The sequence below is a fragment of the Hemicordylus capensis genome, chromosome 2 (genome assembly GCF_027244095.1).
Source record: "Hemicordylus capensis ecotype Gifberg chromosome 2, rHemCap1.1.pri, whole genome shotgun sequence".
Lineage (NCBI taxonomy): Eukaryota > Metazoa > Chordata > Lepidosauria > Squamata > Cordylidae > Hemicordylus > Hemicordylus capensis.
Window position 1 is genome coordinate 246,476,564 of NC_069658.1, and position 27,826 is coordinate 246,504,389.

General features: G+C 46.2%; 2 protein-coding genes across 10 annotated transcripts; both read left to right on the forward strand.

The window, feature by feature from the left end:
* Positions 1-1,486: 1,486 nt before the first annotated feature.
* On the forward strand, positions 1,487-27,660 carry LOC128342637 (zinc finger and SCAN domain-containing protein 12-like). Of its 9 annotated transcripts, XM_053290233.1 has the most exons (6): positions 3,616-4,064; positions 6,197-6,913; positions 7,902-8,028; positions 10,431-10,546; positions 21,442-21,568; positions 22,863-27,660. In XM_053290233.1, the coding sequence occupies exons 1-6, from the start codon at positions 3,963-3,965 to the stop codon at positions 23,444-23,446; spliced, it is 1,773 nt and encodes a 590-aa protein (XP_053146208.1). In that variant the 5' UTR covers positions 3,616-3,962; the 3' UTR covers positions 23,447-27,660. The 9 variants fall into 9 exon arrangements, with proteins under 9 accessions (XP_053146214.1, XP_053146210.1, XP_053146213.1 ...); XM_053290239.1 differs by lacking the exons at positions 3,616-4,064; positions 21,442-21,568; positions 22,863-27,660 and adding an exon at positions 1,487-1,795 and having other exon boundaries at positions 10,431-11,605; XM_053290235.1 differs by lacking the exons at positions 3,616-4,064; positions 21,442-21,568; positions 22,863-27,660 and adding an exon at positions 3,202-3,320 and having other exon boundaries at positions 10,431-11,605.
* Positions 14,221-19,240, forward strand: LOC128342699 (zinc finger and SCAN domain-containing protein 9-like). The gene is made up of 2 exons (XM_053290443.1): positions 14,221-16,510; positions 18,367-19,240. The coding sequence occupies exon 2, from the start codon at positions 18,403-18,405 to the stop codon at positions 19,126-19,128; it is 726 nt and encodes a 241-aa protein (XP_053146418.1). The 5' UTR covers positions 14,221-16,510; positions 18,367-18,402; the 3' UTR covers positions 19,129-19,240.
* Positions 27,661-27,826: the final 166 nt, after the last annotated feature.

Below are 27,826 nucleotides of genomic sequence, written 5' to 3' on the forward strand. Positions count from 1 at the left end.
CAGGTTCAATCCCCGGCATCCTCTCCAAGTTGTTGGGAAAGACTCCTGTCTGAAACTCTAGAGAGCTGCTGCTGCCAGTCAGTGCAGACAATGCTAAAGTAGATGGACTTTATGGGAGAGGAGAGCTGGTCTTGTGGTAGCAAGCATGACTTGTCCCCATAGCTAAGCAGGGTCTACCCTGGTTGCATATGAAAGGGAGACTAGAAGTGTGGGCACTGTAAGATATCCTCCTCAGGGGATGGAGCTGCTCTGAGAAGAGCATCTAGGTTCCAAGTTCCCTCCCAGACATCTCCAGGATAGGGCTGAGAGAGATTCCTGCTTGCAACCTTAGAGAAGCCGCTGCCAGTCTGTGAAGACAATACTGAGCTAGATAGGCCAATGGTCTGACTCAGTATATGGCAGCTCCCTATGTGACCAAGGTCTGATTTAGCACAAGGCAGCTCCCTATGTATGTAAGATAAAGTGTGCTGATGAGTCTGTATTGACTCCTGGTGCCCACAGAGCCCTGTGGTTGTCTTTGGTAGAATACAGGAGGGTTTACCATTGCCTTCTCCCATGCATTATGAGATGATGCCTTTCAGCATCTTCCTATATCGCTGCTGCCCGATATAAGTGTTTCCCATAGTCTGGGAAACATACCAGCGAGGATTCGAACCAGCAGCCTCTGGCTTGCTAGTCAAGTCATTTCCCCACTGCGCCATTAGGTGGCTTCCTATATATGCTCCTATGAGATATTAATCAGGAGCACCGGCTTTGAATGCAGAAAGTCCCCAGGTAGGGCTGGCAAGGCCCCTTTTTGAAACCCTGGAGAGTCACTTCCCACCAGAGGGCCACACTGAGGCATCTGAGAACCAGGCTAGCCTGCCACATACTGGGGATAGCTCACCTGACATGCCCCTGATTTTCGCTCATCTTTGAGCAGCAAACCCAGTTAACTTACTTGGACATGATGGTATGCCGTGGTGGTTGGCACAGGCTAGCTGGGGTTTTTAATCTAGGATCAGAACTGGGCTAGCTAAATGGAGCCTCTTGCATGGCACACGATGAGCTTTTGGAGGGATTTTTTAAAAACTTCTGAAAACCCATCTCTTCAACCAAGCTTTCTCAGCTTTTTAAAACTTGTTTTTAAATTGTTTTGGCTATTTAATTGTTGTTTTGTGATGTTTTATAATTTCTGTTTTAATTGTTAATTGATTTTAATGGTGTTTTAATGTAAACCGCCCTAAGCCTTTTGGAAGGGCGGTATAAATTTTTTAATAACAACAACAACAACAATTAATTAATTAAAATGTAAATTATATATAAACAAGCCGACCCCCGCACAGAGCATCTGCGCATTTTTGGGGGCCGGCTACCTCTCTCCCCCCCCCACCGCCCCAGTCTCCGGCCGGGCTGCCGCCGGCCTCCGTGTTTGGGCTGGGCCCGCCACCGCCGGCCTCCCCGGCCGGGCCAGGCCCACCACCGCCTCTGTCCTCCACCACAGACGCACCTCAGCCAATCAGGTGCGTCCCTCCGCTCCGCTGCCCAGCCAATCAGCTGGGTTGCCGGGACGCATCCCCACAGAGGCTGAGGCACGTCTACGGGGATTAAATATATAGATGTAAATTATAGCAACATAAGTAAATAAATAAATTAACCCAGGAGTGATGACGGAGAAGGGGAGAAGGCCTGAAGTTGCTGCCAGATAATTATCAAAAGGGGGTCTGTGAGCTTGGGCCTTGGATAAGTATCTAGCAATGCCCTGTGGACAAGACTGGGGCATGTGTGGTCTGACTTGGTTTAACCAGCTTCATTGGTACGTTTGGTCAGCCCTTCAAGCATACTCTCTGGATTGGGAGGGTGATGTGGACTGGAGCTGAGTGGAAGCAGTGGTTTGCAAACTTGCTTCCAAGAAAAATGGGCCTTCCTCAGCAATATGGCGCTGGATACCTGAGGGACCTCCTGCACCCAAGGGTTTCTGCCCACTTGACGAGGTCATTGAAGAAGGCTCTGCTTTGCCGGCCAAAAAACGTTAGATTTTTAAAAACACACACAATGAGGGAGGCTCAGAGGGAAGGCACACTCAGTTACTGTCCCCGGACTTTGGAATGCTCTCCTTTGGCATCCTTTACTGTCCCCGGACTTTGGAATGCTCTCCTTTGGCATCCTTTACTGTCCCCGGACTTTGGAATGCTCTCCTTTGGCATCCTTTACTGTCCCCGGACTTTGGAATGCTCTCCTTTGGCATCCGCTCCTCAGTCTCCATCAGTTTTTAGAAAGCAAGTAAAATCTTGGCTTTTTACCCAGGCTTTTATATGAGTGCTGTTTTTGTTTCTGCTGCTCTGTATTTTACTGTTATATTGTATTTGTATGTTATGTTATATTGTGCATGTTTTTTAAGCTTTTAATTCGATTTGTATTTTTATATTCTAGTTAAATATTGTTATTGTGTAACTGTTTTATAGCTTTATATTGTTTTAAATTTATTTATTTATTTGGTTTATATACCGCCCTTCCAAAAATGGCTCCTGGGTCTGGACTGGTCCTGATATAAATGAAGAGGAAGGTGGCAGGTCTGCCAGGACCCGATAGAGTCAAGCTTGGTGGCATTTAATTTTTTAAAAAATATATTATTGTTATTGTTTTTATATATATATATATATATATATATATATATATATATATATATATATATATACACACACACACACACACACACACACATTTTCAACAAAAAAGTTATCAGAGTGATTTACATGACAGGAGATACAAGGAAATGGTCCCATGTCCCCAAAGGGCTCACAAGTGTGGTATTATATATCATACATATAGCATATGTAGGGTTCACAAATGTGGTATACGGATAACGCAGGGCAGCTCAATGGAACTTCCCAGGGTATCACTGAACACAAGGTGGAAAGAAGCAAGGGGGGGGCTATTGCCTTCGTGTGGGCTTTCTGAAAGCATCTGACTGTCCACTGTCGGAAGCAGGAACTCTTGCTCAGATCCAACAGAGGGTTTCTTATTTCCTTGCTTTCTCTCCTGTCCCGCCCCAGCCTGCCCCCCACAAAATCTTTCCCTCATTAGTGTCTACGATTTGAGGCTGATGCGAAAGACAGAAGACTAAAGCTACTACAAATAAATGCATGGTGGTGATGATGATTGATTGATTGATTGATTGATGTTGATGACAAATTGACGTCAGCCACAAAGGTTTGGCAGGAAAAGTCAAAATGTTCCGAGCATCATTCTCTGCTGGCCATCAAAAGGTTAAGCTAGCAACGCACTGATTCCTAGAGCGCCTTGGGAAAGTGGCTGGATACCTAGAGCGGTCTGAAGGGGTGAGGACTCGGGAGGGGTCTGTTTCTGTTACTGAGAGGGTCTTTGCTTCTTACCCACACTCCTTGCCAGCTCCTCCCCTTCCCCCGTAAGCTGGAGTTTGAATTTCTCAGCACTGGGATTTCTACTAATATCCATGTGAAATCAGTGAGTGAATGCTGGGATGGGGTGGGATGAGGGATGAGGAGCAGCATATGCGAATAATAGGGTGGTGGGGGATGGGGGTCTAGGGCAGTGGGGAGAGGAAAGGGAAGAGATATATGGGGCAGGGAGACACTGCAGGGTTGGAAACTGGAATTCCCAGGTCATGCAGCTGTTTCTTCCTCTGCCCACTTGGATCAGGGACAGGGCAGAAAGAGACAACAGAAGTGTGTATGAGCTAGCTTTCTTTCTTTCTTTCTTTCTTTCTTTCTTTCTTTCTCCCCCCCCCCGCACACCCCCAGCTCTGTGATGCCTGCAGTACGGTTTTGCTTCCGATTTTCCTTTGCTGTTTTAGATCTGTAGACAAGGGGATGTTTGAGGAAAATGAGTGGGGTGAAGGTTGCAGAGATGGGCAATGTGATTTGCTCTGGAGTTATGGACAGTTGAGTTTTGTTTAAGAACCCGAGAAGAGCCCTGCTGGATCAGACCCAAGACCCATCTAGATGAGCATCATATTTCTAGCATGGGTCACCCAGATGCGCCTGGAAAGGGGTGTGATCCCCTTAGAACGCCACCTAAGGAAGTGGCTATCACCACGTTATCGGGTAAGGGTTGTAACTTGGTGATGGTAGATCCCCTGCTTTCCATGCAGAAAACCCTGCTGGCAGCATCTCCAAGTAGGGCTGGAATGACTCCGATCTCAAACCCAGGAGAGGAGCTGCCAGTAGATAATACTGAGATAGATGGACTGATGGTTTGATCCAGTAGAAGGCAGCTTCATATGACCTTGTGGCATGAAATCCCATACATGAATTCTGCTTTGCATGGAGAGGTGCTTTCAAGCCACCTACTGGCTGTCCATTGCAATGATCATGAGTTCTATTGTTAACTAGAACAATCTTTCCTCTTTCTCTCTCTTCAGATCATTCAGTCATGCCTTCCCCACTTAGTTGTCTTTATTTTCTAAACGAAAAAGCCCAAAGCCTATTAGTTTTTCCTTAGAGGGAAAGTGCTCCACCCCCTTCATGGTTTTGGTTGTTTCTTTTCTCTGCACTTATTTCAGTCCTATGGTATCCTCTTTGAGATTTGGCAACCAGAACGGCATTCAACATTCCAAAGATGGCCACACCATCGATTTATAACATCCCCTGAGTGTATGGGTAGAATTAGGAGGTTTTGCCTCAGTGTGAATCGGTTTCCACTTATTTTTTATTTATTTGTTTATTTAGTACATTTCTATACTGCCCCATACAAAAATGTCCCTGGGTGGTTCACAATATAAAACCCAATTAAAACATTTACACAAAACAATTTAAAATACAATAAAAACTCTAAAACCGAAGCTTTAAAATTCTAAATTAAAAGCCTGACTAAACAAGTATCTTTTTAGGTCGTTCTTAAAAACATTCAGAGAAGGGGAAACTTAATTTCGTTAGGAAGGGCATTCCAGAGTCCCAGGGCAACTCTAGAAAAAACCAGATCTCAAGTCGCCACCAACCAAGCCAGTGGCAACCTCAACTGGACCTCCCCAAATGATCTTAACAGGCAGTGGGGTTGATGAAGAAGAAGGTGCTCTCTTAAATACCTTGGACTCAAGCCATTTAGGGCTTTATAGGTAATAACCAGCACTTTTTATTTCGCCTGGAAACTTATTGGCAGCCAGTGTGGTTCTTTTAAAATGGGTGTTATATGATCTCTTTGGGCAACCCCAAAGACCAACCTGGCTGCTGCATTTTGTACTAGCTGCAGTTTCCAAACTACATTCAAAGGCAGCCCAATGTCGATCACATTGCAGTAGTCAAGTCTGGATGTTTTCAGCATATGCACCACTGTTTTAAGGTAGTTTTATCTGCAGAAATGGACATAGCTGGCAAATCAGCCAAAGCTAATAAAAGCACTCCTGGCCACTGCCTCAATCTGAGAAATCAGGGAGAGATTTGGGTCCAGAAGTACTCCCAATCTACATACCTGCTCTTTCTGGAGGAGAGCAACCCCGTCCAGAACTGGCAGATGTAAACCACTTCCTAAGACTTGACCTCCCACAATGAGTACTTCCATCTTGCTTGGATTCAGCCTCAATTTTTCTCCCTCATCCAGCCCATTACCACCTCCAGGCAGGCATTTAGGGACGTTAGGCCATTTCCTGATGAAGCTGACATAGAGAAATAGATTTGGGTGTCACCAGCATACTGATAACACCCGGCATCAAATCCCGGATGATTTCTCCCAGCAGTTTCATGTAGATGCTAAAAATCATTGGAGACAGTATGGAGCCTTGTGGGACTCCATAGCAGAGCTCTTGTTTTGAAGAGCAAGTCTCCAAGTGTCACCAAGTGTCAAGGTAGGAGCGGAACCACTGCAGAGCCTTGGCTCCCACTCCCAGCCCCTTCAAGCGCCCTAGAAGGATACTATGGTGGATGGTATTGAAAGCCACTAAGAGAGCCAAAAGGATCAGCAGAGCCACACTCCTCCTGTCAGTTCCTAATTGGAGATCATCCAACAGGCTGACCAAGCCCATCTCAATCCAATAGCCTGCCCGAAAGCCAGTTTGAAATGGATCCAGATAATCTGTTTCCTCCAAGTCAGCCTGAAGCTGAGCTCCCACACCCTCTCAATCACCTTGCCCAACCATGGTTGGTTGGAGACATTATTAATAATTATTAATTAATAATGTAAATTATTCTGATAAAAATTTAACAGAATTATGTTAATTCTCAGTTCTTTCTTTGCTGCCCAGCCACTACGTTTGGCAGCGGTTCACCACCCGAGGATGAAAATGAAAGAGGAGATTCCAGAAGGCCCCACATCTGACAGGTCGTCAGAAGAATCTGGAAACGGTCTCCATGTTGTCCAGACTGGATCTAAGGAAGAAGGCCTGCATCAGGTGACCTCACAGGGGGTTAAACTGGAGCCAGAGGAGAGGCAGCTGCAGTGCTGGGAAGCCCAGTTGCAGGAGTTCCTGAAGAAGGTCGAGTCTCCTCCCTCCGGGTCAGAAAACACAGAGCCCCCCTCAGAGGCCGAGATGTCTCTGGTTCCCTCTGATGTCTGCCAGAGTCAAAAGGAGACAGCAAGGCTCCAGCCAGCCTTCAGAGAGGGAGACCCAACTGGAGTCCAAGGAAGCTGCCAAAAAGTGAAGGAGGAGGTTCTGAGAGATGAGACCATCAGCACTGAAGTCCTGCGCCGACGTTTTAGGACTTTCTGCTACCAAGAGGCAGGAGGGCCGAGAGCAGCTTGCAGCCGCCTCCAGGGACTTTGCCACAGCTGGCTGAAGCCAGAAAGGCGCACCAAAGGGCAGATCCTGGAGTTGGTGATCCTGGAGCAGTTCCTGAGCATTCTGCCCTTGGAGATCCAGAGCTGGGTGAGGGAAGGCCAGCCAGAGACCTGCGGCCATGCGGTGGCCCTGGCTGAGGAGTTCCTGCTCCGGCATGGAAAGGCTGAGAGGGAGAAGAGACAGGTGAGAACATCTTATTCCTCTGTCACTTTGGGGGAACCAGAGTTGATGATGAAATGGGACAGAATGTGGCCTCATTGCTAGGCCTCTCCTTGCATCTTTCATTCCCTCAGTGGCTCAGTGTCATAACCAGAGGCGTAACTATAGGGGGGGCAGGGGGGGCACGTGCCCCGGGCGCCATCTTTTCTGGTCACGTGGGGGGTGCCGCCATGACAAAAAAAATTCTTTTAATTTTTTTTTAATTTTTTGTTAATACAAATGTTTCCTGCTCAGTGCAGCAGCGCTGCAGCAGTCAAGGGAGCACGTTGGCGCCCCCTCCCCCACGAGCGGTCCCTTCCGCGCCGCCCGCGCCCCCCCCCATTGCTTTGCTGGCGCCTGGTGGCCAGTCAGTGGCCTGGCTTGGCGGCGGCGGTGGGCGCTTGCGAGGAAAAACCTAAGTATAATGTAGTATGTTGGGGGGTGGGGGGCGCGGGGGGGCGCCATTTCAGTGCTTGCCCCAGGTGCCGTTTTCCCTAGTTACGCCTCTGGTCATAACAGGAAGTTTATGCCAAGAAACAGCCAGGTTCAGTCTCCCACTTCCTCAGTGTTAAGGATCTCAGGAGGCTTTCAGTTCACAAGGACCTTCCTCTGCCCTCGACATTATTGAGCCAATCAGATGAGACAATTCCTGCCCTGTGGCAGCCAGAAGAGCAGAGGAGCAGGAGGGATGTTTTGCCATCCAGCCCGTGTTCGCTGACACTGCCATGGTGAGATGCAGGAGGCCAGCTGGGAGCCAGGAGGAGGATCAGACAGCCAAGGCAGCCTGATTTTGTGTTGTTCTTCTTCTTAACTGGTACTTTGATTCTCACTGTAAGCGGCCTTGGGCACTACCTGAGTGGGAAGGTGGGATGAAAACATCTGCCAATAAATAATTCCTGCCTTGGAGGACAATTAATCTGACTCTGTATATAAAACAGCTCCTTCCTTATGGGACCCTCTTGTTCTGTTTCAGGTGCTGGGAAGGTTTGTGGAGTTATCTGTGAGTTTCTCTGAAGAAGAACAGACTTCCCTGGACCCTGGACAGAAGCATCCTTGCAGAGAGATCGAGCAGGAGCGCAACAGAGACGCCAGCTTTCTAGGTAAGGGTTTCCTGTGACCCTGTTGACTGGACCTTCCTGGCAAACACCTTCAGTTCATGCTGTGCCTGTACCATCCCCGTTTGTGTTGCTTCCCTCACTTCCCCCTCAGCATCTGTATCCAATCTCAGGTCACAAGAATCACACTCCTGGATAAGACCAAAGTTTTTACCTTGCTCAACATTTCCCATCTTTTCCCCAAACTTGCCCATCTTTTCGCCCAAGCGTTTTCAGTTTTTTAAAAACTGTTTTAATTTTATGGTTGATTTTAAACAGTTGATTTGTTTTAACTTTTATGTGTTTTAATTGTTTTATGTTAACCGCCCAGAGATGAAAGTTTGGGAAGTATATAGGTTTGATGAATAAATAAATAAAATAAAATAAAATAAACATTATGATTTAATTCATGGCTACCAGATGCCTCCAGAAGGCTCCTAGGCAGGGTATGAAGACAGTTTCCTGTCTCTGCTGTTTGTCTCCATCATCTGATAATCCAAGGTAGACAGCTTCAGAACCTGGAGGCTCCCTTTATGAGCTTTGTCATGGGAATCTGCCTCATCCTTTTAGGTGCCATTGCCACAATTTATGGGTCCTGGTGATGACCCTCAAATATTGTTATTATTATTGGCTAGCATCTAAAGCGGTGCTTGTGGAAGCTATATCCCCTCTCTCTTGTTGTTGCTGCAAGCTCCAGAAATGCTTGAAAAAGCATTCCTAAGATCAAGGGACCCTCAGCGATAACCTGAGATGCCTCATGTGAGGCTGCAGGGGGGAGGGGGGATTTTAAAAAGGTAGGCAGGAAGGAGCTTTGTCCTGGCACAGCACTAGTCTGGATGCTCCTCATCATTTATTGCAAAAGTGGTATAAAAGTAGTTGTAGGAGGAGTTGATTTTTTTCGGTGTTGTACATCACTTTGTGCACAATATACTGCAAAGTAGTATATTAAATGCAAAGTGATGTAGATCAGTGAAAATATCTACTCCTCCTACAACTACTTTTATCCCACTTTTCAACAAATACTTCTCAAAGCAGTTTATATAGACAAGATAAAAGAAGATGGTTCTCTGTCCCCAAGGGCTAATAGTCTAAAAAGAAACAGAAGGTAGATACCAGCATTAACCACTGGAGAAACCTTGTACTGAGGATGGAACATAGGAAGCTGCCATATACTGAGTTAGACCATTGGTCCATCTAGCTCAGTATTTTCAACACAGACTGGCAGCGGCTTCTCCAAGGTTGCAGGCAGGAATCTCTCTCAGCCCTATCTTGGAGAAGCGAGGGAGGGAACTTGGAACTTCTGCATGCAAGCCTGCAGGTGCTCTTCCCAGAGTGGCCCCATCCCCTAAGGGGAATACCTTACAGTGCTCACATGTAGTCTCCCATTCAAATGCAAACCAGGGTGGACTCTCCTTAGCACGCTGTTCTTATTTGTCTCTTCTTAGTTGAGTTCTCTTCACAAAAGACCTTTTATTGCACAAAAAGTGTTTTCTGTAGAAAATTGATATAAATCAATTAAAAACATGCCATCATCAGTTTCCAATCAAGCACAGAGAAAGACCTTTTCTGTTCCTCAGCTGTTAAATCCCCCAGCTTAAATTCCCAAATTGGGGAACAGAAGAGGTATTTTCTGTGCTTGACTGGAAACTGATGATGGCATGTACACTGAAATGTTTTAAATTGATTTATATCTACCTTCTACAAAAAACCCTTTTTTGCACAATAAAGTGTCTTGTGAAGAGAACTGAAGTGTCAATATGTGCATTGCATTGCCGACATATTTTCTTAGTTGTCTTTTAATTGAGAGATTCCCTTTTACTGGTTTAGTTATTTTAGCACTTAGCAATAGCAATAGCACTTACATTTAGTGATGTGCATGGTCCGGAGCAGTCCGGACCAGCACCAAAGGAGAGCCTATCTTTTAGGGCGGGGAGGGCTTGTTTACCCCTCCCGCGCCTCTTTGCCCCCGCCAGTGGCCGTAATCTACTGTAAAATTGGGGCGCTGGAAACCAGCCGCCCCAGCCGCCGCCGCTTCCGCCGCCCCCACCCCCGCGAGCAAATTAGAGGGAAAAAAGGCTACTGCCTACAAGGAAGGGCTACTGCCGCCCTGCCGCCCCCCCACCCGCCACCCGCCAACCCCCCACGAGTGCTCACCAAGTTAGAAGAATTTAGAGAGCTCGCGAACAGAGCTCCTCTCTTATCGAAGCCTCCAGCCCAACTGGGGCCTTGGGCGCGTGCGCACGCGCGCTAGAGCTCTTTATCCACTAGAGCTTTTGCCGGAGGCCCGGTCTACCCGCCGGGAGGAAGCCGGGTAGACCGGGCCTCCGATCTAGAGACTTCAGTAGTAGGCAGTTTAGAAATATAAAAAATAAATAAATACTCTTGCAAGATTCCCTCTTCTCTTCTAGGAGGTGAGATGTTGACAAGTGAGCAGGATAAGGAACTGCAGAGGGTGCCTTCGGAAAAATTAAAACACGAGAAGGAAGAAGAAGGCTGTGGCAATGGAGATGAACCAGAAAGGCAGGTGGGGAATGTGGTCCAGAAGAGGACAGTGATATCCTTTGGTGATCCATCTGGTAACTTCTGCAAAATGTCCCTCCCGCAAAAATTACCAAATGGGACAATTAGGCATACCTGTCCTGTTTGCGGAAAAGGCTTTTCTCGAAAATCGCACCTTAATAGACATCAGATTATTCACACAGGCGAGAGACCCTATACGTGTGCAGCCTGTGGGAAGACTTTCAATCGGAAAACAAACCTGATTGCCCACGAGATCATTCACACAGCAGAGAAATCCTACAAATGCACCGAGTGCGGGAAAAGCTTCCGACAGCACTCGAGCCTCCTTGGGCACCAGAAATTTCACACAGGCGAGAGGCTGTATAAATGCTCAGCTTGTGGGAAGAGCTTCAGCCAAAGGGCTGATGTCATCAGACACAGGCTGGCGAACGAGCACGGAGATCGGGAGCCACAAGGGGTGCCCGTGTGTCCTGTGTGCGGAAAGAGCTTTGCCACGCAAGCCACCCTCAAGAGACACCAGAGGATCCACACAGGAGAGAAGCCATACAAATGCTCAGATTGTGGGAAAAGCTTCAACCAGAAATCGAGCCTGCTCACCCACAAGGCAATCCACACAGAAGAGAAACCACACAAATGTTCTGACTGTGGGAAAAGCTTCAGGCAGGCTTCAAGTCTTATGGTGCACCAGCGGATGCACACGGGAGAGAAGCCGTATCAATGTCCCATCTGCAGGGAGAACTTCAGCCAGAGGGCACATGTCAGCAGGCATATTATGAGAAAGCACACGAGAGAGAAGTCAAAGCTCTGTGTTTCACAAATCTCTGATAGCTGAAAAGCCAGTGTTTTGTGAATTAAAAATGGGCTTTTGAAAAGGATTCCCTTTTTGGAGGGATGACGGATTCGGAGGCTATTACAACCCTATCCAGACATTATGTTGTATAAGTTTACAAAGATCTGTGCAGACTCATACAAGTTCTTTGTGTGAATGACTGTACCTGCATTCATTTTAAAAGTGAATGTGGGTATAGGCCACTCAAATGCGAGATACAGATGAAAAGTGTGATATTGTACCTGTGTTCAGTATAACGTGTGGATAACTGTACCCGTGTACAGAACTGCACCTGTGGACACTCTACACTCATTGTACGAGTGTTGAAGATGACTTGTGAATAGGGCTTTTATTTCCCTGGGTCTACCTTGCTCCGATCCCATTAGGAGCACACCATTCCTTCAAGGTAGGCCTCCACCAGCTGAAGACTGATCCAGAGTCACTAATCACACTCCCACAATGCTTCAAACAAATTATAGAGCTGTGTGGCTTGAGGCTTCCTGACGTAGCACAATCAGAGACTACAGAACCCAGTTCTAGACAATCAGTAGATAACAGGGATTCTTAAACTTGGGTCCCCAGATGTTGGACTACAGTTCCCATTATCCCCTGCTGCAGCCACTGGACAAAGGGTTTGTCTCAGTATAAGGCAGTGTCCTATGAACTAGTAGATCAAGGGTTCCCACCAGTGGTATGCCAGATGTTGCTGAACTACAACCCCTATCACCCCCTAAACCCCCCATCATCCACCCAAAGCACTTTCCCATGGCTTCCAAAATGGGAAGAGGGTGTTGCATTGCTTTAGAGAGCATAAAAAAGTTTAATTATGAAAATGAGCCTGAGCCAGGCCTTGTAGGCCCCCTAGATCTTTTAAGTGTCTAGCAATGGTTTCATACAGGGATCTTTCTCATCTCACTGGAGTTCTCAAGGATTCGATGGAGGAACCTTCGGCGTGCAAAGCAGGAACTCTACCACTGAGCTACAGACCTTCCACTATAAGATAATATTTTATTAAAGGAGCTGGAAATGTAGCCTGTACAAGTTCCACCGATCGTCTGCTACGGGGGTTCCCAACCAGTGGTACTCCGGGTGTTTTAAACTACAACTCCCATCATCCCTGACTACAATTTATTGTGGCTGGGGATGATGGGGGTTTCTATACTTCTTTACGCTGATGATGCAGTGATTCTCTCTTTGTCACCCATTGGCCTTAGGAGAGCACTAAAAGCATGAAGATGAATAAATAAATATCCATTAACTTCACGCAGCGGAGAGGAGCAAGGTACTAAAGAATTTATCCCGGGCATGTGCTCAGCTGGTCTGGAGCTGTCAGTGCCCCTGCTTGAAATCCTGGAGCACTGCTACCAGTACTTGCTGACAATACTGAATTACATCAACCAAGGGACTGACTCAGTTTACGGCAGCTTCCGATCTACCTATAATGATTTCTAGTGTTCATAATACACATGCTTGTATGTCACCACGAAGGCCACATTTTCTGTAGCAAAGCAGAACAGAAATGAAATCAGTAAACATAAACAACAGAACAACAACTGTGATTCCTGAGCCTAAAAACAACTAAAAATTCTTTCTCTGTTCTCTTTTTTCCCTCTCCCTCTCACTACTCTGGGAGGCAAAAGAGCTCCAGCTTATTCTCCATGCTGCTTCGTGTTTATTAGCAGCACCATCTGATGCCTTTTTTCTCAGACGTTATTCTCAGACGTTACGTCCTACTGTGTTCAGCAGGACTTGCTGCAAGGGCTATTCCACACTGGAACAGTCTGCCTCATGCGGTGGTGGGTTCTCCTTTGCTGGATGTTTTCAGATAGCGGCTGGATGACCATCTGTCAGGGATGCTGTATTATTATTATTATTATATTATTTCATTTATTTTATTTCTATACCGCCCTTCCAAAAATGGCTCAGGGCGGTTTACACAGAGAAATAATAAATAAATAAGATGGATCCCTGTCCCCAAAGGGCTCACAATCTAAAAAGAAACACAAGAGGAGAGGAGAGCTGGTCTTGTGGTAGCAAGCATGACTTGTCCCCATAGCTAAGCAGGTTCTGCCCTGGTTGCATCTGAATGGGAGACTTGATGTGTGAGCACTGCAAGATATTCCCCTCGGGATGAAGCCACACTGGGAAGAGCAGAAGGTTTCAAGTTCCCTCCCTGGCTTCTCCAAGATAGGGCTGAGAGAGATTCCTGCCTGCAACCTTGGAGAAGCCGCTGCCAGTCTGTGAAGACAATACTGAGCTAGATAGACCAATGGTCTGACTCAGTATATGGCAGTTTCTTATGTTCCTAAGATAGACACCAGCAACAGTCATTGGAGGTACTGTGCTGGGGTGGAGAGGGCCAGTTACTCTCCCCCTGCTAAATAAAGAGAATCATCACATTAAAAGGTGCCTCTTTGCCAAGTTAGCAGGGGCTTGATTCCTGCACGGAGCAGGGGGTTGGACTAGAAGACCTCTACAGACCCCTTCGACTCTCAAATCCTTTGCTTCTATAATTATAAAATCTCATGGTCCACTTTAGCCAGAACTGAATCCCTAAACACAAAAAGTTGTAATTGGTTCAGTATAAGTGGTTCATTAATCCCCTACAGATTAACAAATTTCCTCAGCTAAATCTGTCCCCAAAAGAACTCTAGGTGAATGTGTAATCAAATCAAATCTCTTTATTTCGGTCAGCAACCAGCATAATATGTAATGCTGGTGTTTCCTTTGGTTTCTTTTCTTCCACTTTGAATTTGTTGATTCTAGGTTTGCAGCCTAGGTTCTTCCAGCACAGAGGTTCCCAACCTTGAGGCCCCAGATGTTGTTCAACTAAAACTCCCATCATCCGATAAGATACGATACGATAGTCTTTATTGTCATTGTCCTGTACACAACAACGAGATTGAAAGAATCTACAACAACCTCTACAGGACCTAACAAGAAATAGCTAAATATATCCCAATATACCACCCCCCATATACCCATTGCCCTAAAAAAACTCTAAAAGAAACACTAAAAAAACTGCCAAAGGCTGGGGATGATGGGAGCTGTAGTCCAACATCTGGGGGCCCAAAGTTGGGATATCCTCATGACAGAGTCTAACTTCTTTGGCATGCTCCTGTCAGTCACAAAGAGCTCCTCCCCAGAGTTCTGGGAGGGTGGAAGGTAATCCTAGGAGTCTGATTGGCAGTTGATTTAGGGAGTAAGGCTGCCAGCCCTCCAGGATTGGTCTGGACTGGAGTTTCCGGGAATTGTCATCCATCTCCAGGTGACTCTTGAAAGCAATCCTAGTTCTTTTAATGGCTTCATATTGTGAAACAAATTGGGGGTGGGGGTGTCTTTAGAAATAGGGGGTGTCTTTAGAAATTGGGTAACATTGGGTCCCCTCCCCATAACAGATCTGAAGGAGCTTTGGGTAACAGCGGGGAGCATTGGGTGAGCATTGGCTAACAGGGGACTCAACAGAATTATGGCTCTTGGTAAGGATTGCCAAATAGGAACCTCCATATCCATAGGCAGTATATCTGAGAGGCAGGTGCTGTGAGGGTGCAAGGAAGAGAAGAGCTGTTACCCTGCTTGCCAGCTTCCTAGGGAGGTATCTGGCTGACTGCTGTTAGAAGCGGAGTGGTCCTTATTCATGTATTATTATTATGGAAATGAAGTGCACAAGGGTACGTCAGTCCAGTAATATTGTATGCATGCAAACTGTCCAAATGTTATACAAGATTAAGTCAATTGAAAATAATGTTTTCTGTCATGTGGCTTCATTTGCACAGTTTTCATGCTCACAATATTATTTATTTATTCATGTATTTATTTATTTAATTACATTTTATATCCCGCTCTTCCTCCAAGGAGCCCAGAGCGGTGTACTACATACTTAAGTTTCTCCTCACAACAACCCTGTGAAGTAGGTTAGGCTGAGAGAGAAGTGACTCTCAGTGTATCATATTGTAGTGAGTCCTTCAGTTTAACTACTGGCCTATAATTGTTTGAACCATCATGTGTCCATTTGTGGGCAAGGAGAGAATAAGGCCTCTTGAATTCTGTGTTTTATTAGCTATTGTTTATTGTTCTTTATTTTATTTTAATTTTACATATATATCCCTCTCTTCCTCCAAGGAGCCCAGAGCAGTGTATATGGTTTTGTTTATCCTCACAGCAACCCTGTAAGTTAGGTTAGGCTGAGGGAGTTGTGACTGGCCCAGAATCACCCAGTGAGTTTCATGGCTGAATGGGGATTTGAACCCGGCTCTCCCCAGTTCCTGTTCACCACTCTGTCCACTACACCATGCTACATGCACCACACTTTATAGGGTTTCATAAGTAAATAGTAGGCAGGTCCCTGCTCCCAAGGTATTTACAGTCTAAATGTCAATTGGAGCGAGGGCAATAAAGAGGAGGAGAGTTAGAAGCAAGCAGAGATAAGTTTGTACATGTGCAGTTCCTGGAATCACTAATAGAGCCTCAAGGTTCAGGGGCAGTCTACCCCTGAGCACCAGATTTATACCCTACTTATGGGCTTCCCTGAGGCATTTGGAAACAGAATGCTGGGCGCAATGGATTTATAGCAGGTCTGCTCAACTTCGGTCCTCCAGAAGATGTTGGCCTACAACTCCCATAATCCCTTGCTATTGGCCACTGTGTCGGGGATTATGGGAGTTGTAGTCTAAAAACAGATGGGGGGGCCCTAAGTTCAGCAGGCCTGATTTTATTTATAGTCCTTCCCCCAACCCCCCCCCCGTTGCTTGATCTCCATGCCAGAAAAAAGCTTCCCTGCTGAATGTGCCTAATGTGAGGCTGTTGAGAGAAAGAGAGACAGACAAGACAGACAGACAGTCTAGTGTGCGGCTGCTACTAACGGCACAGAACAAGCAGAGTCAAGAATACATACAAGACAGTGATCTTCATAAGAGATCTACCTACTTGCTGGGCAGCCGAGGGTTAAACTAGCATCTAATTGATTCCTAGAGAGGCAGGAGAATGTGGAGGACTTAAAGGGGGAGGGGGGGTGTTTGCCCTAGGCTGGTTCTTCCCTATTAACCCCATTACATCCAGGCTCCTGCTCCTCCCCTTCCCCAGAAGCTGGATTTTGAATTTCTTAGCATTGGGAGCTTTGTTGGCATCTGTTTGAGAGCAGTGAGTTAAAGGGGGTTTGTTTTTAAGAGGTTGGAGGGTTGAGATGGTACAGAGGAACAATGGAAAATAGGGACGTTACCTTTACCGAGTCCATCTAGCTCAGTAACATCTACACTGCCTGGCACCTGGCACTGGCTCTCCAAGATCTCAGGCAGGAGTCTTTCCCAGTCCTACCTGGGAATGCAGCAGGGATTGAACCTGAGACCTGGTGCGTGCAAAGCAGACCTTCTACTGAGCTATAACCCCATCCTTAGGAATTGAGATAGCAAAAGCAGAAGAGAGAATAAATTTTGGGGTGTCAAAAGGGGATGAGGCCATAGTTCAGTGGTAGAGCATCTGTTCTGAGCAGAGAGGTCCTTGACAGCATCTCTAGAGAGGGGTGGGAAAGGCCCCTGTCTGAGATCCTGGAGAAACACTGCCAGGCAGTGTAGATAATACTGAGCTAGAGGGACCAAGTTCTGACTCAGCAGATGGCAGCTTCCTGTGTACCTATTTCCAGGAGTGGCTTTGCATGCAGAAGGTCCCAACCAGGTTCATTCCCTGGCATCTCCAGGTAGGGCTGGGAAGGACTCCTGCCTGAAACCCTGGAGCGCTGCTGCCAGTCATTGTAGACAATGCTGAGCTTGGTGAATCAACATTCTGATTAGCTATAAAGCAGTTTCATATGTTCCTCTGGGTGCAGGGTTGGAAATTGGGGTTTCCGGTTCATGCAGTTGTCTCCTCAGCTCAGATTAGGAAGTACTCTCTCTTTGTTATTGAAAACCCCCCAAAAGTATGAAAAGCACCAGCTTTCGTGATTCCTGCATTATGGTTCTGCTTCTGTTTTACCTTTCCTGTTTGTAGATCAGCTGACCATAAGGTCATGTCCGAGAACAATGTGGAGGATGAAGGTTGTAGAGATGAGTGATCAGAATTGCCCTGCGGTTAGAGGTTGCCAACTATCTTTTTAAGAAAGAGCATAAGAAATGCTTTTCAGGCTTAAATGGAAGGTCTGGCTAGTACAGGGCTGCACAAATCTGCCTCCCCCCTGTTTGGATTGCAAATCCCATCATTCTCAGTCACAGTGGCCAATAATCAGGGATGATCTTTGCGTATGTTTTAACTTGTTTTATGTTATTGTTAACTGCCCAGAGACGAAAGTTTGGGGTGGTGTATACATTTGACAAACAAACAAATAAATAAATGATGGGTGTTGTAGTCCAACATCTGCTTGCCAAAGTTTCACAGTCCCATCCAACCAGATACATGTGGGATGTACTGGAAGACACAACTCCTATTCAGACATTATGGCCGGGTTCAGACATAACATGAAACTGGAGGTTCCTTCTGGTTTTGCTAACCGAACGGAGCAAACGGCAGTAAAAGGAAAAAATGCAGCCACGGTTTCCCTCCCCAAATTCCATTTGTTATTTTCTGTTCTCTCTAAGTTCCTTGACCCAGCCTCTGGTTTGGTGGGGTCAGTGTTACATCCGAATGCTGACACCAATGTTTGCCTAGTCCCAAACCAGAGTTAAGGGAGGAAGCTCCCTCACTCTGGCTGCTATTGGCTTTGCAGGCTGTCCTTCAGGAAAGAAGGAAGCCCGCACAACCAGCTCCCCCTGCTCTCTGTAGTCTCACTGACTTCAGAGAGCCCCCTCTCCCCAATGTCTGAACATGGGTGGGGGGAGGGGGTATGGAACCGCGGGTCCATTGGACCCATGGTTTAGTGTTACGTCTGAACCTGGCCTATGTTGTACATGTATACAGAGGTCTGTCAGTTTCCTTCCTGGACTAGAAGATCCCCAAGGTCCTTTCCAGCTCTTTGGTTTTATGACTTTGCCCTTTGGTTGTGTCTCATTTTTTGCTTTGTTGCCCAGCCACTGAAATTGGTAGTCAAGAATCACCATCCAAAGATGAAGATGGAAGAGGAGCTCCCAGCAGGGCACACACCTGTTGAGTCATCAGAAAAATCTGGAAATGATCCCCCTGCTGTCCAGGCTGGGACCAAGATAAAGAGTCTATCTCTGGTGACACCACAGCAGACTAAACTGGAACCAGAGGAGAGGCAGCTGCAGCACTGGGAAACCCAATTGCAAGAATTCCTGAAGGCAATGGAGACCCCTCACTCTGTGCGGGGATACACACAGGCTTCTCTTATTGTGTCTGACATCCGTCAGGGGCCTGGTAGAAAGGGGGTGGTGAGGCTCCAGCCAACCTTCGGAGAGGGATGGCAAACATCCTCTAGGACCCCAAAACCTGCAGGCCAAGAGGGTTGCCTAAAAGTGAAGGAGGAGATTCCAAGAGATGGGGCCATCACCAATGAAGTTCTGCGCCAGCATTTTCGGAATTTCTCTTATGCGGAGGCCGGGGGGCCGAGAGCAGCTTGCAGCCGCCTCCAGGAACTTTGCCACAGGTGGCTGAAGCCGGAAGGGCGCACCAAGGGGCAGATGCTGGAGCTGGTGATCCTGGAGCAGTTCCTCAGCATTCTGCCCTTGGAGATCCAGAGCTGGGTGAGGGAAAGTCAGCCAGAGACCTGCAGCCATGCAGTGGCCATGGCTGAAGATTTCCTGCTCAGGCGCAGAGAGGCTGAGAGAGAGGAAACGCAGGTGAGAACTCTGGTGCTTAGAATGCCGGACTAGGACCAGGGAGACCTGAGTTCAAATCCCCTTTCAGCCGCAAATCTCACTGGGAGACTTTGGGCCAGTCTCTTCTCTCTCAGCCCAGCCTACCTCACAGGGTTCTTGTGAAGATAAACATAACTATATACACTGCTCTGGACTCCTTGGAGAAAGAGCGGGATGTAAATGTATTTATTTTAATTTATTGTTAGAATAGAATAGAAACTTTATTTCAGTCATAGACCAGAATATTTTATTGTTAAATTTATTTATTTATTGTTAAATTTATATACTGCCTTTCATTAAGACAATCCCAATGTTGTAATTTGTAGTAAATGTAGTAAATAAATAAATCCTATTCCAGGGATAGCCACCTAATTGTGCAGCGGGGAAGTAACTTGCCTAGGGAGCAAGAGGTTACCGGTTCGAATCCCTGCTGGTATGTTTCCCAGACTATGGGAAACTCCTGTATTGGGCAGCAGCGATATAGGAAGGTGCTGAAAGGCATCATCTCATACTGTGCAGGAGATGGCAATGATAAACCCCTCCTGTATTCTACCAAAGACAACCACAGGGCTCTGTGGTCGCCAGGAGTTGACTCGATGGTACAACTTTACCTTAATTCCAGGGATGCAGCTCACCAGCTATTGTTGGACTCCAATTCCTATCATCCTGAGCTACAATGATGTGAGTAGCCATGAATGATGGGAGCTGTAGGGTTCCAGCCCAACTCTATTCAAGCCAGCATAACCTCATTCCAGTAGATATTATTGGTGTCTCCCCTGTGTTTCTTTTTAGATGGTGAGCCTCTTGGGGCAGGGAGTCAGGTTCTCATTTTAGCCTGCCCAGGCACTTTTTTTAAATAAGGCGGTATACAAATGTACGGAATAAGTAAATTTTATTTGATTTTATTTATTCGTATATGAACTGTTTTTTGAATTTCTGTTCATTTGTTAAAATACAGTGTATAAAATTAAGTGTTCTTAATCAATCCTGTAGAATTCTGAAGAGGCCAGTGTTGGTGGTGATGCCGTTGGACAAAATGTGCCACTTTGTTATTTAGCCTATATGTATTTATTACTTTTAAATATCCCCTAATCAAAAAACCTGGCGTGGTTTTACAAATGGCCCTTTCGTCATTGTTAGGCTTGCTTTCGATTCTCACTCTCTCTTCAGTAGGGTAAGCCCATAGCTCAGTCCAGGAGGCAGCCCTTACATGAGGCCAGGGGCAGCAGTTGCCTCGGGCGGCAGATTATTGGGGTGCCAGAAAGGCGGCAAGAGGCTCCCAACCACTGCCGTTGTAGCAGCTCTTTGGGACCGATCTGACCCTGGCAAGCTTTGGAAGGAGGTGCCTTTCCTCACACTCCTTGCAAAGCTTGCAAGAAGCATGAGGAGAAAAAAGGGAGGCTCTTGCCCCCCCCCCCCGCCGCCGCCCATGTCATGTTCAAAGCCTGCAAAGGTCAGTTTGGAGCAGAGTCGTGGGGCAAGGCAGGCACTGCTATAAATGGGGCCACCCTGGTTCACTCTTGGATTATGAGCTTTGCAGGCAGAAGGGAACCCAGTTCCAACTCCTTTTTAGAGGATCGAGGGCAGAAGTGGTGGGGAACCTCTTCTTTAGGCCTCGGAGAGCCAGTCAGAGTAAAGTACTCTGGGCTGGAAGACTGTTCCGACTCTGTCTTCAGCAACACCTTTAATGCGGAACTGCACAACTTTGGCCCTCCTGCTGTTGTTGAACTAAAGCTAAAGTGTGCCGCCCAATCAGTGTCGACTCCTGGCACTGTGGTTGTCTTTGGTAGAATACAGGAGGGGTTTACCATTGCCATCTCCCACGCAGTATGAGATTATGCCTTTCAGCATCTTCCTATGTCGCTGCTGCCCGATATAGGTGTTTCCCATATTCTGGGAAACATATCTGCGGGGACTCAAACTGGCAACCTCTGGCTTGCTAGTCAAGTCATTTTCCCGCTGCACTCCCATTATCCCCAGCCATCGTGGCCAATAGTCGGGGATGATGGAAGTTGTAGACCAACAACAGCAGAAGCCAGTATGGTGTAGTGGTTAGAGTGCTGGACTAGGACCGGGGAGACCCGAGTTCAAATCCCCATTCAGCCATGAGACTTGCTGGGTGACTCTGGGCCAGTCACTTCTCTCTCAGCCTAACCTACTTCACAGGGTTGTTGTGAGGGGAAACGTAAGTATGTAGTACACTGCTCTGGGCTCCTTGGAGGAAGAGCAGGATATAAAATGTAAAAAAAAAAAAACCCCAAAAAATTCCATCCGCAGAAGGGCTGAAGTTGTGCAGCCCTGATCTAATGTCCCCACTTGCCCTTTTAGCTGCCAAGAACATCCAAGGAGTCACCTGTGAGTTTCACCACAGCTGACCAGATGCCACTGGACACAGGGGAGAGGCATCCTTGCAGAGAGATCAAGCAGGAGAGCAATGGAGACACCATCTTGTATGGTAAGGGATTCCTATATCTCTGTAAACTAGATCAGGTCTCCAACTTTCCCCAGATGTTGTTGGACTACAACTCCCATCAGCCCCAGCCCCAAAGGCCTTTATAGCTGGGGATGAATGGAGCTGTAGTCCAGCAACACCTGGGGACCTCTAATTTGGAATATAATTAATTAAAAAGAATGTAATTCATAATCACGTATGGGTATTGAGTTCTAGATCAGATGACTTTAAAAGGGGGATAGACAAATGTATGGAGGACAGATCTTTTAATGGCTGCTTGTTTTGATGGCTATAGACTACCCCCAAATTCAGCCCCTGCTAACCAAGCAAAGAGGCACCTTTTAAATGGGTGACTCTTACATTTAGCAGGAGGAGAGTAACTGTTCTTGTCCAACCCCAGCACTGCATTGCTCCAGTGGCTGTTGTTGGTGTCTACCTTGTATTTCATTATAGATGGTGAGTGCTTTTGGGATAGGGTAACATCTTATTGCTTTGTCGATGTAAACTGTTTTGATAAGTCTTGTTGAAAAGTGGTATGTAAATATCAGTAAAAGTAGTTATAGGAGGCAGAAAGCCTCTGAATCCGAGGGGCAGCAATAGCAGGAGAGAGGGCATGCCCCTGCTAACTGGGCAGAGAGGCACCTTTTTAACGTGGTGATTCTCTTTATTTAGCAGGGGGAGAATAACTGGCCCTATCCACCCACAGCACAGTACCTCCCGTGACTGTTGCTGGTGTCTATCTTATGTGTTTTTTAATAGGTTGTGAGCCCTTTGGAGACAGGGATCCATCTTATTTATTTATTATGTCTCGATGTAAACCGCTTTGGAAACTTTTGTTGAAAAGCGGTATATAAATATTTGTTGTTGTTGTTGCATTCACCTCTTGCTTGTAGGCTTCTCCAAGGGCGTAGCTAGGGGATAGGGGGCTCATGTTTGCCCCTCTCTCCGGTGGCCCCTTGGAGTGAAGGAGATAATGAAAAAAATAAAGGGTGGAGCTGGGGGGCTCTTAGGAGCTGGGGGCCTAGGTTCTTTGAACCAATCTGCTCAATTATAGCTACACCTCTGGGCTTCTCCGAGGCATCTGGTGAGCTACTGTGGGGGGGAAAGATGCTCTTAGATAGTCTGTGGCCCTGATCCAGTAGAGCCCTTCTTAGGTTCTTATCTATAGATAGTGTGTCTGAACACTAAAGGTTTTTCTAAACATGGTTGATCCTTCCCTTTTAATCCAGCTGCTGCTTTCTTTTCCCTTATTTGAGAGATTCCCTTTCACTTTGGCAAGATTTCCTTTCTGTTTCAGGAGTCAATTTGCTGGTGAATGAGTGTAGTAAGGAACCACAGGGGATGCTCTCACATAAGTCAGAGGGCGAGATGGAAGGAAAAATCTGCAACAATCAAGATGGAACAGAAAGGCAGATGGAAAACCAGACTGAGGAGTGGAAGAACAAATTTGTTATAGGTCTGGGTAGCAGCTCCTGCAAAATTAAGGCCCCCGAAAGAGTGTACAGAGGAAAGACAAGAAGCCCGTGTCCTGTGTGTGGGAAAATTTTTGCCACAAAATCAAGTGTTAATCGACACCAGAGAATCCACACGGGGGAGAAGCCCTATAAATGTTCCGATTGTGGGAAAAGCTTTACTCAGAAAACAAGTCTGATAACCCACAAAGTAATCCACTCTGATCAGAAACTTTACAAATGCTCAGATTGTGGGAAAAGTTTCAAACATAAACTGAGCCTTATTGCACACCATTCAATACATACTGGAGAGAAGCCATATAAATGCTCAGTCTGTAGGAAAAGCTTCACACAGAGAGCCCACGTCAGCAGACATCAGAGAATCCATGCAAGAGAGAAGCAAAAGGCTTCTCCAAATTCTGATAGCTGAAGCTCATTTTTTTCTGAATTAAAATTTGGAGGAAGATTTCACTTTGATATCTGAAATTGATTACTATTAGAGGGTCTAGGACTGACCAGCCCTCATCCACCTCCTGCATTTTGCCAGAAGTCACTTAACTAGATGTGACTCTTGCCTGGAAGAAGGCAAGCCCCAACCAGTTACTCACAAAAAGATGCAGCAGGCAGCCTCCACTGAGGGTGAGTAATTATGCTGTGTTGGAAATGATTGCTGACGTCATGCCCAATCCAGCAATGGAAAAAAGCTACCCTCCCTCCATGGAAATCTATTGGAAGGAAACAAAACTGGAGCAGCAAATTGTTTATGGCCCTTCCAGACATCAGTGTATTCCAACTTCAGCACAAATTACCATGGAAAATAAAATGGGAAATCTATGCTACACAGAAGGGATGTTGTGTAATATTCTTAGCACCATCTTCTGGCAATCAGTGGCACTCCATGAAACAACCCTCTTTTTCCAAGTTAAGAATAAAATTATGAAAAAAGCTGCTGTTTCACAGATTGCCAGTAGATGGCACTAAGAATATTACGCAACATACGATGAATGACCTAACCTACCTCACAGGGTTGTTGTGAGGATAAAAATAACCATGTACACCCCTCTGAGAATTTTCTGTGAGTAATTTGTACTGATATTAGAATATAGCAGCATCTGGAAGAGCTCTTAAAGCGTCAATGGCTCAGGAAGAGTTCTTGCAGCAAGCTACTGTGCCCTGGTGCCCTCTATGTGAATGACTGGAGGAAATCTCATTACACTGAAAGCACAGAAACTGTCCCCATAGTTCACCTTTTATTAGCAATCCATAGGTATACAAAGGTGAGAGTTAGTAAAAGGAGCTGGATTATGAGAGATTTTTTAAAAAAAATCTAAGATTTCTAATGTTAATATTCAAATTAGATTCAGTGGGAGATATACACTGACAATTTCCCCTGTATTAACTTGCAGGTACAAGTATAGCCTGTTCAGACATTATGTTGTACATGTGTTGGGGTATCTGTACACATTTACATGTTTTTGTGTACATGAATGTACCTGCATTCATTTTAAAAGCAAACCTGGGTACAGGTCTCCTGAAATGTAGTCAATTAATTCATCCACGTAAACCACTTCCAAAACTTTTTCGTAACACTTCTTTTATAGTAGGCGGAGAAGGAGCTTTTCAACAGAGACTATTTTCTACTGCAACCAAGAGGTTTAGGATCACCATCTGAGCAGTGTGATTGATTGATGGCTGACATTCACTGTTCCGTGTGTGTGTGTGTGTGTGTGTGTGTCTTAACAAGATGTGTGTGCAGTTGCACAAGAGTGCTCTTGTGTAAAAACAATTGTGCAATAGACAGACATTATTTCCAATGACCGTCCATCATGCAGCTCCATTTGCACAATGCTATCTGTCTGCACGAGATTGCTGTTGCACAACTGCACATATGTTTCATTAAAACACACATGGAACATTGTGCAGGATGTTAACTAGGTTTTGCAAGTAAGTTGCAAGTGTAGTCAGAGCATCAACATTTAACCTCTTGGCTGTCCTCTGAAATCCTGGGGAGGGGGTGTGCATCACATCCTCTTCTTCCACCCCACCATCCTGCAAGCACTCTTGATTTCTGTTCTGCCCCAATTGGGCATTTTTAAATTGTGCCCTTAATCCCTGTTTTTAGAATGGTCATTATCTTCCCTTGATGTGTGAGCACTGCAAGATATTCCCCTCAGGGGATGGAGCCGCTCTGGGAAGAGCAGAAGGTTCCAAGTTCCCTCCCTGGCAGCATCTCCAAGACAGGGCTGAGAGAGATTCCTGCCTGCAACCTTGGAGAAGCCGCTGCCAGTCTGTGAAGACAATACTGAGCTAGATAGACCAATGGTCTGACTCATTATATGGCAGTTTCCTATGTTCCCTATAGGGATCTGTTAGCAACTAGTTAGGCTTTGCTATCTGTTACTGTGAATTGATTGGTAGCACTTAGAAAGGATTTGTCTCTCCCCCTGTTTGGGCCAGTAAGTAAAAAGCCTTTCAACTTGTTCTCAGTGTCATCCTGAGTTGCAGCCTGGGCATTTTCCACACAGGGCTTTTAGCTCACATTTCCTCTGGAATGGAGGGTGTGTGTTCAGATATTGGCCAGATTTACCCCGAAGTCCCTGCGAGCTATCAGGGAGCACTTCACACACAATTCGGATTTTTCATTGCGTGTTGGAGTGTAGCCCGATTTATATCCAGGGTAAAAAAAATCTCCTTTTTGCATCGGTTATTTGGGCAACATCGAACTCGCAATAAAGCCTCGCAGTAAACTCGCGGTAAAGCCTGCTGTGTGAAAAAACTCCCTGGCCTTGTCTTTTCTTTCCATGCCTCAGTCACACACTCCAGTTTATTTGGTTCAAACTTTCACAAGTCTTTTAAAAATCCCAGAGTGAAGTTAATCCTCTGCCTTTATCAATTGCTGTTCAAGTTGTGTTAGTGAACCTGAAGATTAATCGACATGGAAGTGTGGATTGGATGTGAGTTTAGTGTGTCTTGAGGCCAGAACAATGTCGGGGGGGCAAAGCTGCACCCAGATCAGACTCGTTTCTGACCCCTTGGCTTTTGTTTCTTGGTCACATTGCGCCACCAGAAGAAAAGGAAAACATCCTGTCGAGGGTAGGCAACCTTGGCTCTCCAGCTGTTGTTGAACTACAACTCCCATCAGCCTCAGCCAGGGGTGTAGCTGTAATTGAGCGAATGGGTTCAAAGAACCCGGGGGCCCCAGCACCACCCATCCCTATTTCCTTCATTATCTCCTTCACTCTAAAGGGGCACCGGGGAAAGAGGTGAACATGGGCCCCTTCTCCCCTAGCTATGCCCCTGTCCTTAGCCACAGTTTATTGTGGCTGGGGATGATGGGAGTTGTAGTTCAACAACAGCTGGAGAGCCAAGGTTGCCTACCCCTTCTTCAGACCTTATTCAGAGACTTCAATTTGGGTTTACAGATCCCAGTGCAAGACAGTCTGGAAATTCTCTGTGGTGAGAGAATCCCTTTCTCATTATAGCAGAGTGCACAGAGGCACAACACAGCAGATTTAGTTAGGCATGCGTGTATGCTGAGAGTAAAGTAACTTGGAGCCAATTCATAGTTTCAAATCAATATATAAGGCGTTTATTAAGGAACTCCATTCTAGATAGGAAAGTGAGGAGTTAGGATCTCTAATCTGTCTATCTAGCTGGGTGCAGATGGATTCTGCATCTTCTCTGCACATATGGTGCAGGGAGAGGCTTGCCATGTTGCAAGGTAGAAGGGCAGGTAGGGAAGAGAGAGAGAGGAAGGAAGTTAGTCCCTGAGATTAGCAATCTGCATATCAAAGGGATAGTGTCAGAGCAGTAGAGAAGGGATGACCAATATCTTGACCCTCTAGCCCTCTGACTCACTAGTCTGTCCTCCACTGTCTGAGACGAGACAGCGCAAAGTCCTTAACTTCCAACACCCCCTCTCGATGTCTCGTGACTCAGTTCACAAGATTCTTTTTCTCTCTCAGCTTTTCAAAGCAGGGTCTTGGTAGTGGCTTAGTGAGTATGTCTGCAAGCATTTCATTTGTCAGGCAGTAGATCAGCTTGATTAGTCCATCTTTGTCATGTACACTTCTTTCTCTTCTTTCTGGTGTGTTTCCTTCCCTCCCTTGATGTCTTTGTCACCCTGAGAGACTTAATTGAGATTAATGAGCATAGTGTGAGAGCCTTCTCTCCTTTTGTTCTAACTCTTCCTGTGGTGAATAGGAGAATGGCTAAGCCATCTGACTGAGTCCTGAGAAAGTCACACCAAGGCCATAATCTTGGTGACTAGTATTTTCCTGTGTCTGAGGTGGGAGGCAGTCAAACAAGAATCTGTTTGAAGTAGAACAGGCTCCCCCTTGTATATGTGAAGAGTTGGGGCCTAGAGTTCAGCCCAGGACTGAAGCCGAGAGAGTGCTCCTGAGAAAGAGCAGAGTTCCTGCTGCTCCTGGCTGGGGTAGGAAGCTCCTCACCACCATGCTTTGAGGCCTGAGATTCTAAAGCTGACCTTTCTGCAACTCAGTGGTTTAACCTCCTGGCTGATCCTAACATCTAAATCAGGAAGGAGGTATGGATGGATGTACATTTTCCTGTTTCTTTTGCCTGTAATGCTCTGTTCCTTGCATCTGACTTTAATAAACAAAACTTTTTATCTTTTTACTACGATACTGGACTGTGCTGAGTTTTATACTACCCACCCTGCTCTGGCAAACGTGCTACTCAAAGGCTGTGGGATTTGTGGGGGGATGGGATTTCCCTTGGGCTTCTGCAGGAAATTCCCAGAAAGGCAGGTCTGAACATTCCCTTGAGTGTTTCAGTTGTTCAGGGTGTT